Source organism: Oikopleura dioica, chromosome 2 (assembly GCF_907165135.1).
Source record: "Oikopleura dioica chromosome 2, OKI2018_I68_1.0, whole genome shotgun sequence".
Lineage (NCBI taxonomy): Eukaryota > Metazoa > Chordata > Appendicularia > Copelata > Oikopleuridae > Oikopleura > Oikopleura dioica.
In genome coordinates, this window is record NC_137292.1 from 9179717 (window position 1) to 9194148 (window position 14432).

The following is a 14432-nucleotide window of genomic DNA, read 5'->3' on the forward strand; positions in this document are numbered from 1 at the left end:
CCAGGTCACTTTTTTAAATTATGGAAAATAAATACTACAGATCCTCCCCTGAATTGTCTGGTAGTCAGTTGGTAGTTTTTGTAGCCCAAGAATAACTATTCATTTTTTTATAAAGTGACCCATTCCAGACAAGCATATCTATCAGTTTGATTCTCAGCAAGTTCAACAGAGACGGAAACAATGGAGTTGTCAATAAATGCTCCTGAAAACTCCGCGGTCTGGAAAACTTGATCCGTGTGCACAAGAGCTACTGTGTCATCTTCGTCAAGCCAGTTGGCAGAGTTGCCCATGAGTCGCTATTTCCAGGGGTCGAGAAGGTTTTCTTTTTGAATTTGATTATTTCGTGTTTTTTTTCTTTGTTCGACCCCGCACACGTCACTTTCAGGATCTCATTGTAGCCCGGAAGGGGACATGTTATCGTGGCGGTTCCATTGCGTGTCCAAGGTTGATCTTATCTCTGTTGCACATTTTGATTTGATCAAATTTTTGGAAGGAGCTTGATTTTCAACCTTTTCTTTGAGCGGCGTCGTAAAGACCTCGGGCTCGTTTTCTTTTGCAACACGGAGTTCTAGGAGATTTTGTCGGACTAGGCAAAAACACAGTTGTCTCGAGAGTGGGATTAGGAAGTACCTGGTCGACGGGCGCTCTATCCCAGAATTACAAAATTTAATTTGAACTTTCAAAAAAAGTAATTGACCCTCTATTCAAAAATTAATTATGAATTAAAATTATTTTCTTAAAATTAAAACTCTTATTTGGTATTTTTACTTCGTTTTTCCGATTTTAAGCAATTTTATGTTGGTTCGAAAATTTTCTTTTTACTAAATAATTTTAGTGAAAATATTCTATTACTGGCTGTCTATCAGTCATTTGAAATCCTCTTCCTTGTGGTGAACTTCGCAAAAGTAGTAGCCTTCGTCTTTTGGCGAAATTTGGGTGAGTTGAAAATCCTAAAAGAGAACCTTTGGTCCATTAGAAAGATAAACCGTGCTCGTTGCTGTTATCGAAATGGAACAAAATCCGCGATTAGAAGATTTTGTTGTAACCAGCAACAAACTTAAAACGTAGAGCAGCGCTGGAATCTAAAAACTGGAGCCTTCTCGATTTTGGTTAAACGTAAATGCAATCTTATGATGTGTTTGCTATTGCCAGAGCTGGCAGATTATATTATTGTGATTGAGTCTATTTTAATAAGGGTCAAACAAGGCGATTAGAAAGAATTTGCTGCGGTCAAAAAAAGGTGCAATAAATCGGTGATTTGAATATTAAAAAGAGGTTTGCTGGAACAATTTGCATACGAGATTGGGGAAGGGAGTCACTAGCGGTTTTATCTTTCTTATGAAAATAGTTTTATGCAAAAGGCTTTACGGTACCTGAAAGTTGGAGCGACTGACTTGAAGTCGATTTTGATACTCGCCGTTTACAGAAATTGAGACTCCCCAAATTTGAACGAGTTGTGTCCAACCAGATAAATCCTCCAAATTCTTTTTGAAATAGATAATTGCATATGGACTTGCGGCTAAATGATCAGGATTCCGGATTATTTCTGTTTTCAAATTGGTACCTGAGCGTTTGCATTGAATAATAGCGGAGTCCCCTTTTCTTCTAAAAAGTCTCTTTTCAACCCTCAACGAAGTATCAGCACCAGATAAAGATATAAAACTAACAACGAAAAGAAAAATGTTCATTTTCTTTATCAAATTTTGGAGATTCCTGAAAAACTACATGAAGATTTTTGTTTGGCAATCGAGTTTTGTCAACAAAGGATCTGACAGCCATAAGATTATCGGCTCATGCGAGGTGTACTCGCCGATGTCAACACCTAAACCACGGTAGTTCCTCTATGATCAAAAGTTAGCATCCATGAGTCATGAATTTTTTAACACAAATTTAATTAATAAGTTAACTTGCATCATCAGACATAACCAACCGTGTGCAATTTTGATATCAAGAGAAATGATCAAGCTCGAGCAGAATAGCTCGCGCGCGCCATCGGAGGTATCCGGAAAAATAAAGAGAGCTATTGGAAATCGCGGGGAAAAGTACGTCAAAGCGTGAACTCGCTCTCTAGATCAGCCAAAAACCAAAATGAAAATTTGGTGGGCATTTTCCGCACTTGCCATCGCTACAGAGAATGTTCAAGAAGATGAAGCAGGTAAGAGAACAAGAGATAAAAAGAGAAACCTTTGTCCCTAATTATAGAAAATCTAATCACGGCTCTTAGATTCAAGAAAAGGAGCTCCAGATCGGGGAATGTATAATCATGACAGATTGGATGCAATGACTTCCAGCATTTTCATGAGCGGAGGAAAAAAGAAACGAGGAGGAAAGTGTAAAAACGGAGGCTGCAAGGGAGGCAAGGGTAAGCAAACCGCTGCTAACAGTCACAGAACACCAGCTGCTCCAAAGCCTACCAAGCCAAATACGACACGATCTCCTGCTAAGAAGCCGCCAAAGAGAGGTGGTAAATGCAAGAACGGAGCCTGCAAAGGAGGAAAAGGGAAGAAAACAACCCCAGCTCCAATGAAAACTACAACCACCACAAGAACCACCACCACGACAACAACTACCACTAGAAAAACACAACCGCCAAAGAAAGAAGCGCCAAGAGAACAGTTGAAAGGCAGCGGACATAGCAACAATCAACAAGCAGCCTACAATTACGTCGGCACTGCTGGCCAAACCCAAGATGTCGTCGACGGTGGTGTACCACAGTTTTTCCTCCCTGGTTCCTTGACACCCGCTGATGTAACGAAGTGGGGCTCCGGTTGTTCCCTTCACTGTCTCCATGGATTTTCCGGACGATGCCAGCTTTGTGGATCTGCTGCTTGCCGCGTTGCTCCACACGAGTTCGAATGCCGTCAATATAAGCACTGCACTTTGAACGTCAACAACGTTTGCAAACCTGGTGAAGATTGCGACGCTGTCCGCACCATGTGGTGGCAGACTTGCTGGACTAGTCCCTGCACTAGCCGATGCTGGTACAAAGGATCTGTCGGTAACCAGGAGGCTTGTGATGAGTGCTGCGATCTTGCCTGCAGAGAAGATGACAAATACATTGGAAACAGTTGCTTCAGATGTGCTCTTTGCAAGGACAAGTGGGGACCCCATACTTGGGGAAAAGTCAGTCCCGAGGTCAAATACAATGGCCACGTTTGCTGGGGCCGAGATAGTAAGTCACCTTTTCGTTTTGAATTTTAACTAAATCTTACTAAGAAACGAGAGGAGCAATCATGCAAAAACTCAAGTACGATCTGCCAGAAGATGCAAGCAAGGTCATTGCGGGCACTTTAGAACAATCAGGTTCCTTTGCCAACTCCAAGCCAAATGGTTACAAGCCCGGCCAGTCATCCAATAACAAGGGTGACGTTGGAATCTTCACATCGGGCGTTGGCTCATTCGAGTTGACCAAAACACCACCAAAGAAGCTTGTGCAGGATAAGAACAAAGATTGCCAGAGGATTTGCCGTGACGCGAAGCGATCCACCACCCGCGGCGAGCCAGCTCATGTCCAGGCGAAAGAATGGAACCAGTGCAAAGGTAATAAAACATCAATTTAATATGTAAAACATGATTTTACATCACAGAGTGCTACTGCTGGGAGAATCCACAAATGGAAATGTGCGAAGCCATCGATTGCCACGTCGCTTGTTTATCCTCCAACATGTCAGGCGAGGGCTGTCTGACTTGCACAAGATGCAAAACATGTCCAGCGGTGGCGAACAAAGACAAGAACGACAACTTTGTGAACGCAGTCCAGAGCATTTTCTCGCGAGATCAGGCCGGTACAGCGCCGATTGAAGAGAACAACGGGCCACTTTTGCTCGGTGAAAGATCGACTAACAATGAGAATCGAGAATCGCTAGAAAGAACTGTCAACAGGTACTATTCTTTGTTGATTGTATAAAACTATTTTTTTTCTAGTCAATTTGGATACATTCATGCTGCGTCGCGAGAAGCTACTCTGGCCATCCAGGAGCTCGGAATCCTCAACGTCTTCAAGCCAAAATGTCTCGCTTGCAACAGAATGGACGACCGACAATCCTGCCGAGAATCTTGCGCTGCCTACAAACGAAACCCACAGAACCATATTGCCGCGCACAACTGCAAGCAAGGCAATTGTGCAGTAATCCTTGCCAGTGCCTGCAAACAGTGCATCAGAAATTGTGACAACATCAAGTCCGTTTCGCTGTCTGCAGCTGGAAACTCAAACCCTGATATTGCCGACACCTCATTTGAGAACTGCTACCATACTTTTGGATGCGCAAGTGACTGTAAAGCTGCTCTCAAAAAGGTAATTTAGCAAGATAAGATCCTTGATTTACCATTTTTAATAGGTCAAGGGCGATTTGGAAAGCCGAAGTGGCGGAGAACTGACGTCTATCGATGACCTGTCCCCTGAAGAAGCGATCCAATGGGCTCTCCAGCTACCCTTTGAAAGCAAAAAAGAAGCCAAGGAGAAGGGATTCTTCGTCGACGGAACTCTTGACTACTCAAACGATCAGCTTGAAGCTAAGACGAACCGAGGATTCTCTTTGATCGAAATGAAGAAAAATGGCTGGTGGTGGCGAGAGTAAATGTTTACTCACTACTAATGATAATTTTAATGATGTGAAAATAAGCATAAAATATCGCATTCGTTTTCTTCCTGTACAAAACTAAACTGAATATTTAATAAAAATTTTCTTGAATTTATTGCTCAATGAAATTGCTCGGCAGGTACGAAGCAATGGACGAAAATATATAAACAGGCGTAAGAATAGGCAAGAAGCTCCATCCATCTAACAATTCTGTAGAAAGGAGCAGCATCAACGAGAGCAATTATTTCAGAAATTTGATCGTCAAGCATACTGTTGGTAGCGGGCTCGTTGGTGATAGTTTCTTTCTCTTTGTAATACTCGCCATCGCTATCAACTTCATGCTCCGGCTCTGCTGATAGTCTGAAGATCATAAGGACTTGTTTTAGATAGATGACCTTACCGAGGTGGCTCTTGAGAAAGAAGAGCTAGACTTTCGCTGACTTGTGTTTCTATGTCTTGCAATAGTACTTCCGTTTCAAAAGCTTCATCGATGGCATCGTCGGAGAAGAATGTCATAGATGGTTGGATCCCCGCGTCGATTGTTTCCAATAAACCAAACATAAGAGTTTCAGTAGATTTTTCCTCAGTATTCTTTTGAAGGCTTAAAAATTTTTTTTTGATGAAGAAATCAGCTATCTCATAGCCTTTCCTTTCTACTTGTCTGATTTCCAGTATTTCTCAAGTACGGCTCAATCAAACTAAAAGCATTCACTTGAGCACTTTTATCATCCTTTTCTTCTATTTGCGTTGCTTGAACTCCTTCATCTCGCAGTTCTGCTGGCGAGACTTGAGTAAATTCATCTCTCACTTCGTTCTCGGAAACTTGTGTGAAGTTTTCTATAAGTTCAGTAGATGGAAGCCTCGGTGGAAAATATATTTCTTCATCCGCGTAATTTGAAGTTTGGTGAGTTGAGAGAAATGTCTCCCTGTCGATGAAATTACCATAGCGGTCTGTTGGGTTCCAGAAGCTGTCGAGTGAAGTTGAAGATAATTTCTGAGAAGAGAAGGAATAGTCCCCTGATGACGAGATTCTTTCTGGCGTCTAAAAAAGGCTTTCAATTTATATTTATTTTTCTGCTCACAATCGGTCCATGTTTCGGTATCTCGGGAACGTTCAACGGTACATCATCATAATCCGGCATTTTAGGGCGCACGAAAATCGACATTCTACCGCCACCTTCATCGACAAGGGTCTCTTTGAATTCTTTCGTCGGAACAGTTAAGTAACTGTATTGATACTCCTCGTATTCGCCGTCATCGTTATCAATATTATTTGACAGGTCTTTCATCTTCTCGGTTTTGGCAGAAACAGAGATAAAAATAAAGAGTTCTCTATTTGCAAAAATATTGATCACTCTCAATTTGTAAAATTTCGAAAGATTCAATATTTTTATCTCTGTCAGGAATCTTCTCTAAGACGCTCAATCCCCGACGAGGATCACCCAGGTCTGTCGATCTGCGAGATATTCGACGAGTTGCAGCATTTTGAAGGCGACCTAATGACTGCCGAAGTCTATTAGAGAAGATATTCGATGGAAATCCCTTTCAAAAAGAAAATCTTCAGACCCTTGCTATCGATTCTGAAGTCCATGCCAGCACTTGATGGCTTTGGCTTGAGCATTTTTGCACACTTTTAAACTAAATTTAGTCTGAATTTTATAATTTATGAAACAAATCGTTCTAGAAAGATGAACTTTCGCAATAAAGCAAACCAACAGTACTTGGGCCGATTGCACAAATCCTTATCATTGCAGGTTTGAGCGTCACGCAGAGCATGGCAGGAGCCCTGTGCCGGCCGATTTGGACGCAAAAATAGATTGATAAGAAGTTGCTCATGCCACTTCAAGCCTCAATAAATACCCCATCGAAAGGCAGTACTTCATCAGAGCTTTGCTATGGCAGCTTTTGGTAAAACCACAGAGAATAAAGCGGGAACTTAGCTTATGATTTTTAGATCGAGAACAGGCCGGAGCCGCGGCCAACTACCTTCGACTTGATGATCAAGCCCTTCTTACTTTGCGAACAGCCGAATTCGCTGGCCGAAAGGCCGTTTGGGTTCCTCACAAGGACGATGAAAAGTCCTACGTGAAGGGAATTTTAACTGGCGAGAAAAAGGAGGGCAAGTTGGAAGTTGAGTTCGAGGGAACGAAAAAATTCTTCAAAGAAGACATTGTTGAATTCCAAAATCCTCCGAAATACGATCTCGTTGAGGATATGGCGGACATGACGTACCTGTCTGAGCCTGCTGTTCTTTGGAATCTTCGGTGAGTTTTTGTTTATGACTTCAAAGTAATTTTCTTCATTAGGGACCGATACCAGCGATTCATGATCTACACATATTCGGGTCTCTTCTGCGTTACTGTCAACCCATACAAGATGTTGCCAGTGTACGATAAGAACGTCGTTGTTTGCTTCAAAGGTAAAATCTTAAAACAGCGAAGAAATCTTCTATGTTTTCAGGCAAACGACGAGCTGAAATGCCTCCTCATCTCTATGCCATCTCCGACAACGCCTACACCAACATGTTGATTAACCGCGAGAACCAGTCTATGCTGATTACCGGCGAGTCTGGTGCGGGTAAAACCGTCAATACCAAAAAAGTCATCACTTACTTTGCGATCGTTGCCGCTCTTGGACAAAAGAAGGAAGACGACGATGGTCCTAAAAATGCTCTGAAAGGAACGCTCGAAGATCAAATTGTCTCCGCCAACCCTGCTATGGAAGCCTTTGGAAATGCGAAAACGACGAGAAACGACAACTCTTCCCGATTTGGTAAATTCATCCGAATCCATTTTGGCCTCACTGGTAAACTCGCTTCTGGTGATATCGAGACTTACTTGCTCGAGAAAAACCGAGTCGTTGATCAACAAAAAGCCGAGCGTTGCTACCATATCTTCTACCAGATTTGTTCTGGAGCAAAACCAGAGCTTAATGAAATGCTTTTGATCGGAAATGACCCGAGAGAATACAAGTTCTGTTCCTTCGGTGAGATTTCCGTCAAATCCATTGATGACAAGGAAGAACTCCTTGCGACTGACGCTTCTTTTGACGTTTTGGGTTTCACAGCAGAGGAAAAAACTGCCATCTGGAAGATCACCGGCGGCTTGATGCACATGGGAAACATGAATTTCAAGCAAAAGCCGCGAGAGGAACAGGCTGAACCAGTTGGATCGGAAGATGCGGACAAGATCGGCTACCTGTATGGTATCAACTCAGCCGAGCTTCTCAAAGCCTACTGCTCTCCACGAGTCAAAGTCGGTAACGATTACGTCACGAAAGGCCAAACGCCTGCTCAAGTCTACAACGCCGTCTCTGCCATCACCAAAGCTATCTACGGTCGCCTTTTCAACTGGCTTGTCAATGTCATCAACAAACAGCTTTCAACTAAGCTTCCTCGCAATTTCTTCATCGGTATTCTCGATATTGCCGGTTTCGAAATTTTCGACTTGAACTCGTTCGACCAGCTTTGTATCAACTACACAAACGAAAAGCTTCAGCAGTTTTTCAATCACCACATGTTCACACTTGAACAGGAAGAATACAAAAAAGAAGGAATCGAGTGGGAGTTCATCGATTTCGGTATGGATCTTCAGGCCTGCATCGAGCTTATCGAAAAGCCCCTTGGCATCATGTCAATTCTTGAGGAGCAGTGTATGTTCCCCAAAGCAACCGACACAACTTTCAAGGAAAAACTATACCTCCAGCATTTGGGTAAAAATGCCAAGTTCGCCAAACCCGGTCCCAAAAAACGAAAATTTGAAGCTCATTTCGTTTTGGGTCACTACGCAGGTGACGTCGAGTACAACATTGAAGACTGGCTTGACAAAAACAAGGATCCTCTCAACACTACTGTCGTTGGTTTGCTCCAAAAAGCTTCGCTCAAGGTTCTCGTTGATACCTGGGCTGACTACGTGAGTCCAGATGAGGCCGGCGCTGGAGGCGGTGGAAAAGGAGGAAAACGACAAAAAGGCGGTTCTTTCCAAACTGTCTCTGCTCTTCATCGACAGTCACTCCAGAAGCTCATGACCAACCTTCGCTCTACTCAGCCCCATTTCATCCGTTGTATCATCCCCAACGAGATCAAAAAGCCTGGCTACATGCACGGCGGGCTCGTTCTCCACCAACTTCGATGCAACGGTGTTTTGGAAGGTATTCGAATTTGTCGAAAGGGTTTCCCGAATCGAGTTGTCTACAGCGATTTTAAACAGCGGTACCGGATCTTGAACCCAAATTTGGTTCCTGAAGGCCAATTCATGGACAACAAGAAGGCCACGGAGAAGCTAATGCTTTCAATCAAGGATTCTATTGATCCAGAGCGGTATCGACTTGGTCATACCAAGATTTTCTTCAAAGCCGGAACCGTCGGTGATCTTGAAGACTTGCGAGATCAGAAGATAGCTAGCATCATGACCATGCTTCAGCGGGAGATGAGAAGTAACCTTGCTAAACGCATGTTCAATCAGAAGCTGAAAGAACGAGAAGCTATTTATGTCATTCAAGCGAATCTCAGATCCTTCATGAGCTTGAAAGACTGGGAGTGGATGAAACTCATGTACAAAATCAAACCATTGCTGCAATCAGCAGAGCAGCAGAAAGAAATGGAAGAGCTCGTGAAAGAAGCTGAAGCTACAAAAGAAAAGCTCGAGACCGAAACTTCGAAGCGCAAGCAACTGGAAGAGTCGAATGTCACCTTGAATCAGGAGAAAAACGAACTGGTTCAGAAGCTACGAGAAGAACAAGATCAACTTGCTGACGCTGAAGACCGTTGTGAGCAGCTCATGAAAGCGAAAGTCGACGGTGAAATCAAGATCAAAGAAATGCAAGAGCGCCTCGAAGATGAGGAGGAAATGAACAACGATCTCGTCTCCAAGAAGCGAAAACTAGAAGACGAGTGTTCCGAATTGAAAAAAGACATCGACGATCTCGAGCTTACCTTAGCCAAGGTTGAGAAAGAAAAGCATGCGCTCGGGAATAAAATGAAGAACATGACCGAGGAGATCGCGATTTGCGAGGAAAAGAATGCAAAAATCATCAAAGAGAAGAAGGCTCTCCAAGAAGCGCATCAACAGACTCTTGACGACCTTCAGCAAGAAGAAGACAAAGTCAATTCCTTGTCGAAGGCTAAAGCCAAGCTCGAACAGCAAGTTGACGATATTGAAGCTTCATTAGAAGCTGAGAAGAAGTCAAGACTTGATCTTGAACGAGTAAAACGAAAACTCGATGGAGACCTCCGCTTGGCTCAAGAGGCCATTATGGACTTGGAGAATGACAAACAGCGGTTAGAGGAAAAATTCAAGAAGTCTGAGTTTGAAGTATCTCAACAGCATGCTAAACTCGAAGACGAGTCAGCATTGAACATGCAAATGCAGAAAAAGATCAAAGAACTACAGTCGCGAGTTGAAGAACTTGAAGAGGAACTTGATGCTGAGCGTCAATCTGGAGCAAAATCGGAGAAGCAAAAAACGGACTTGACGCGTGAACTTGATGAAATGGCTGAAAAACTTGAAGAAGCAATGGGACAGACGTCTGCTCAGATCGAGCTGAATAAGCGACGAGAAGGAGAAATGGCGAAAGTTCGACGAGATCTCGAAGAAGCGAATTTAGCTCATGAAACAACTGTGGTCATGCTGAGGAAGAAACACGCCGATCAAGCATCTGAACTCTCCGAACAAGTCGACAACCTTCAACGCGTGAAACAAAAGCTCGAAAAAGAAAAATCCGAATGCAAAATGGAAATCGACGATCTGACCTCCAACTGCGAATCATTGACCAAGAGCAAGCTGAACTTTGAAAAATCTCTCCGACAATCTGAAGATGCACTTTCTGAAGCGACGCGAAACATGGCTGATATGGAACGATGTATTGCTGATCTCAATGCGGAAAAAGCAAGGTTCCAGACTGAAGTTGGCGAATTGACACGAGTGCTTGACGAGCGAGAATCAATGGCTTCCCAGCTGGTGCGAGGCAAAAATTCTCTTCAGCAGCAAAACGAAGAACTCAAGCGGGCACTAGAAGAAGAATCTAAAGCGAAAACAGCTCTTGCTCATTCTCTCCAAGCGCACAAACACGACATCGATCTCCTTCGAGAACAATGCGAAGAAGAGCAAGAAGCAAAGCAAGAACTCCAACGAAACCTGACAAAATCGAACAACGAAATCAACATCTGGCGAAACAAGTACGAGACTGACGCTATTCAGCGCACGGAAGAGCTAGAGGAAGCAAAGAAAAAGCTAACAGCCAGACTTCAAGAGGCGGAAGAACAAGTTGAAGCCGCCCAGGCAAAATGCGCTACGCTTGAAAAAACGAAAAACCGACTTATGAACGATGTTGAGGACGTCACGAACGATTTGGAACGCGCTAACCAGGCCGCGTCTCAGCTTGATAAGAAGCAGCGTAATTTTGATAAACAAATGGCTGACCAGAAGATGCGAGAAAACGAGCTATCAGCGGAACTTGAAACTTCTCAGAAAGAAAACCGAGGTCTTTCAACTGAGCTTTTCAAAATGAAAAATGCTTATGAAGAGGCCTTGGATGCGCTTGAAACAATCAAACGGGAGAACAAGAATGTTCAAGAAGAAGTTGCAGATCTGACCGACCAACTCGCAGAATCAGTTAAAGCCACCCATGATCTCGAAAAAGCGAAACGAGCCATGGAACAGGAGCGAAATGAGCTGCACGCAACTTTGGAAGATTCCGAATCGGCTGTTGAAGCTGAAGAATCCAAAGTTCTCCGACTTCAGGTTGAACTCGCTCAACTCAAGCAAGATATTGACCGACGAATGCGAGAAAAGGATGAAGAATTCGAAAATACTCGAAGAAATCAGCAGCGCGCGATGGAATCCATGCAGGTGACGCTTGATTCTGAGATCAGAGCACGAGCGGAGCTGGCAAGGACTAAGAAGAAGATGGAGAGCGACATGAATGACATGGAAATTTCAATGGCGAAGTACCGAAAGCAGCTTGAGAATACTATCGGGACTAATAAGGAATGGAATTCATCTACTTTGAAAATGATTTAAAGCCAAAATTATTTGATTCAATGCTTGAATTCTTGAAAAGGATTACTCCCAACAAATCAAGGACCTTCAAATGCGTCTTGACGACGAAGAACGGAAAATGGACGACGCCTCCGAAAATATGCAAGTCGTCGAGCGTCGCGCAAATCTTCTTACTGCAGAAATCGACGAGCTTCGAAACGCTCTTGAGCAAGCGGAACGAGGTCGCAAACTTGCTGAGAGCGAACTTATGGACTCGAACGAGCGTGCGGCTCTTTTGCACACGCAAAATACAGCTCTCTTGAATCAGAAGCGTAAATGCGAGACCGAATTGCTCGCTGTCGCCAATGAAATTGAAGAAGCGGTTCAAGAGGCGAAGAACGCCGAGGACAAGGCCAAGAAGGCGATTACCGACGCCGCCTTGATGGCTGAGGAGCTCAAGAAGGAGCAGGATACTAATGCTCACTTGGAGAGGATGAAGAAAAACATCGAAACGAACACGAAGGCACTTCAACATCGACTGGACGAGGCTGAGCAAGTGGCGCTAAAAGGTGGAAAGAAGCAGATCGCGAAACTGGAGCACAGAATTAGGGATATTGAAGCTGAGCTGGATGCGGAGCAGAGACGAAACGTCGATGCATCCAAGGTTCAGAGGAAACTTGAGCGCAAGCTGAAAGAGGTACGTAATGAAAAAGCATTTTTAAAACGTGTAAATATATTTTATAGGTCACTTATGCAGCTGAAGAAGACAAGAAGAACGTCATTCGCATGCAAGATCTCATCGACAAGCTCCAAGTCAAGGTCAAAACCTACAAGAAGCAAGCAGAATCTTGCGAAGAAACAGCAAATGCAAACCTCAGCAAATACCGACGGCTTCAGCATGAGCTCGAAGAATCCGAGGAACGAGCGGAAATCGCCGAGTCTCAGGTCAACAAGTTGCGATCAAAGCGCGAAATGGACTCCTTCTAAGAAAGGCTTAGAGCAAGCTTTCCACTGATTTGCTTTGTGTGTGTTTTCATCTAATAAAGTTTTGGGTTTTCTTAAATTGGACTGAAATCTCGTTTGCAGGTTGTTATGGCAGCAGAGTAGTTAAGTTAACTTGGTGAGCCGGGCGTTCTTTTAGAAAGTTTTTATTATGCCTCCAGCCCACTTTACTTTTCGCGGCTTGGGTTTCCATTCTAGAGTTTTGACTTCAAACAATGACCTGGACACATTGAGACGAATGTCCTTGAGTTAACCTCTTACGCGAGATATGCAACTGACACTTACCGCATATAAGTGCGCCCGAGTCTTGCGTATTTACTTCGCGGTGGGTCTTTTACGATGATTCTAACAGGCACGAATGGAGATGAGACTGTCCTATCAAACTGTCGACGGGCCCGTATGTTCGTTATCTTTGGCTGTATGGGAGCTAGAAGTTGTTATCATTTTAATTCAAGATAGGCTTATAAAAGCCTATTAGCCCAATTAACCGGTCAGACGTAATCCAGTACCTTTTATTCCACGTTCTATACAGCCACGAAAATGAGTACTTTCTTGAATTTTCTAAACTTTGAAAATGTTCAGTACATAAATGGGTCAACGTGAGCTAAACTTGACGCATTTTCTTAATGACATTCAATCCGGCAAATCACAATTACAAAGATGCTGAAGTTGCTATTATTGCCAAGCCGTGAACCTAGACCGCAATTATCACTCGTTTGTTTGCGTTTCAGTTTATTCAAAAATATAGTCGTTCAAGAATCAAGCTAAATAGATGCGAATCATTTGACGTCTGTTTGAAGGTTTGTTGCAGATTGGACACACGGGTGCAACTCCAGTTCTCGTAAAGGCTTTCTCGAGGCATGATCTTCCAAATACGTGACCACATTTTATTTTAACAGTATGGTGTCCTTCATCATCATAATCTCTTAAGAACAGATACAATGTAATATGCAAATTTAGCGCTGAAACGTACCCCAAACATATACGACATTGAAGACGAGCTTCTAGCTCCTCGTATTTAGCCTCTGTATCTTCCCACTTGTCCTTTAGCTTGCCATACTCATTTTTTATCTTTTCGAGCTCATTTAGATCAACTCCAGAACCAGCTTCTTGAATAAGATACTCTATCGTAGCTTCACTATTGGCGATTTGGGCACCCAAGCACTCAATGGTCGCTTGTAGCTCATCTTTACATCGTTTTTAAAAAAAGTTATTTAATAACTTTTCTAATAGAAAATGTAATATTTTCAAAAACCCGTGCCTATGACTTCAGAATTAGACTTGTCCTTGCGTCTATGAATTGAGTAAACCGCCGAGTGTTCTTTTTTGAGAACCTCAATCTCAAACCGGAGGTTCCAAATGATCTCATCTTTTTCTGACATTTTCTCAGCATGCTTTTTCTTGAAATTTTCGAGTTCTTCCGTTGTTTTTACATTTGTGCCATAGTTTACGTGATCCCTTAACGGGAACGGGTGATCTTTCGTTATTGGACCTTGGTGTTGTCGTCGTGGGTCTACAGAACTGTTCAATGATTTCTTTAGATTCCGAATTTGTTGTTGGAGTTCGAAGATGTCTTTTGAATACTGATCCTTGTTAGACTCTATCATCGCTTGAAGAGCGGCTATTTCTTCATCCTTCTCTTTCGAGCTGATATCAACTGTAGGAGGTTGGTATTTCTCAAGCTCACTGAGTCGCTCCTGCATGCGATGGTTCAAATTTCTTTGATTACTGAGCTCCCGCCAGAGATTGTGCTCAAGAGGGGTCTTCAGATTTTTCGGCTCTTTCAAGTTTTGATCATCGCCAATTAATGTTTCCTCTCGTATGTACTCAATTTGACTCAAATTGACCTCTGATGGCTCTTCAACCTTTTCTT

General features: G+C 43.1%; 4 protein-coding genes across 4 annotated transcripts; 2 read left to right on the forward strand and 2 right to left on the reverse strand.

Moving 5' to 3' along the window:
- The first annotated feature begins 2043 nt into the window (after nt 1–2043).
- LOC145697035 (uncharacterized) lies at nt 2044–4691 on the forward strand. The gene is made up of 6 exons (XM_081774171.1): nt 2044–2155; nt 2225–3172; nt 3217–3540; nt 3588–3882; nt 3925–4294; nt 4338–4691. Exons 1-6 carry the CDS (start codon nt 2089–2091, stop codon nt 4575–4577), a joined length of 2244 nt encoding a protein of 747 aa, XP_081630297.1. The 5' UTR covers nt 2044–2088; the 3' UTR covers nt 4578–4691.
- Nucleotides 4677–5169, reverse strand: LOC145697037 (uncharacterized). Its single transcript, XM_081774173.1, has 2 exons — nt 4981–5169; nt 4677–4940 (listed from the first exon to the last, which is right to left on the reverse strand). The coding sequence occupies exons 1-2, from the start codon at nt 5139–5141 to the stop codon at nt 4700–4702; spliced, it is 402 nt and encodes a 133-aa protein (XP_081630299.1). The 5' UTR covers nt 5142–5169; the 3' UTR covers nt 4677–4699.
- Nucleotides 5168–5894, reverse strand: LOC145697036 (uncharacterized). The gene is made up of 2 exons (XM_081774172.1): nt 5663–5894; nt 5168–5622 (listed from the first exon to the last, which is right to left on the reverse strand). Exons 1-2 carry the CDS (start codon nt 5867–5869, stop codon nt 5218–5220), a joined length of 612 nt encoding a protein of 203 aa, XP_081630298.1. The 5' UTR covers nt 5870–5894; the 3' UTR covers nt 5168–5217.
- A 581-nt stretch (nt 5895–6475) lies between these two features.
- LOC145698145 (myosin heavy chain, skeletal muscle, adult-like) lies at nt 6476–12544 on the forward strand. The gene is made up of 6 exons (XM_081775348.1): nt 6476–6488; nt 6535–6844; nt 6887–6999; nt 7041–11541; nt 11636–12254; nt 12302–12544. Exons 1-6 carry the CDS (start codon nt 6476–6478, stop codon nt 12542–12544), a joined length of 5799 nt encoding a protein of 1932 aa, XP_081631474.1.
- Nucleotides 12545–14432: the final 1888 nt, after the last annotated feature.

Coding starts and splice junctions, on each gene's coding strand:
- LOC145697035 (XM_081774171.1), top strand. CDS start 2,089: ATGAAAATTTGGTGGGCATTTTCCGCACTTGCCATCGCTACAGAGAAT. Junction 2,156..2,224: donor TGTTCAAGAAGATGAAGCAG/GTAAGAGAACAA, acceptor CACGGCTCTTAG/ATTCAAGAAAAGGAGCTCCA. Junction 3,541..3,587: donor AGAATGGAACCAGTGCAAAG/GTAATAAAACAT, acceptor TTTACATCACAG/AGTGCTACTGCTGGGAGAAT.
- LOC145697037 (XM_081774173.1), bottom strand. CDS start 5,141: ATGTTTGGTTTATTGGAAACAATCGACGCGGGGATCCAACCATCTATG. Junction 4,941..4,980: donor CTTTCTCAAGAGCCACCTCG/GTAAGGTCATCT, acceptor TATGATCTTCAG/ACTATCAGCAGAGCCGGAGC.
- LOC145697036 (XM_081774172.1), bottom strand. CDS start 5,869: ATGAAAGACCTGTCAAATAATATTGATAACGATGACGGCGAATACGAG. Junction 5,623..5,662: donor TACCGAAACATGGACCGATT/GTGAGCAGAAAA, acceptor AGCCTTTTTTAG/ACGCCAGAAAGAATCTCGTC.
- LOC145698145 (XM_081775348.1), top strand. Junction 7,000..7,040: donor CGTCGTTGTTTGCTTCAAAG/GTAAAATCTTAA, acceptor CTATGTTTTCAG/GCAAACGACGAGCTGAAATG. Junction 12,255..12,301: donor TTGAGCGCAAGCTGAAAGAG/GTACGTAATGAA, acceptor TATATTTTATAG/GTCACTTATGCAGCTGAAGA.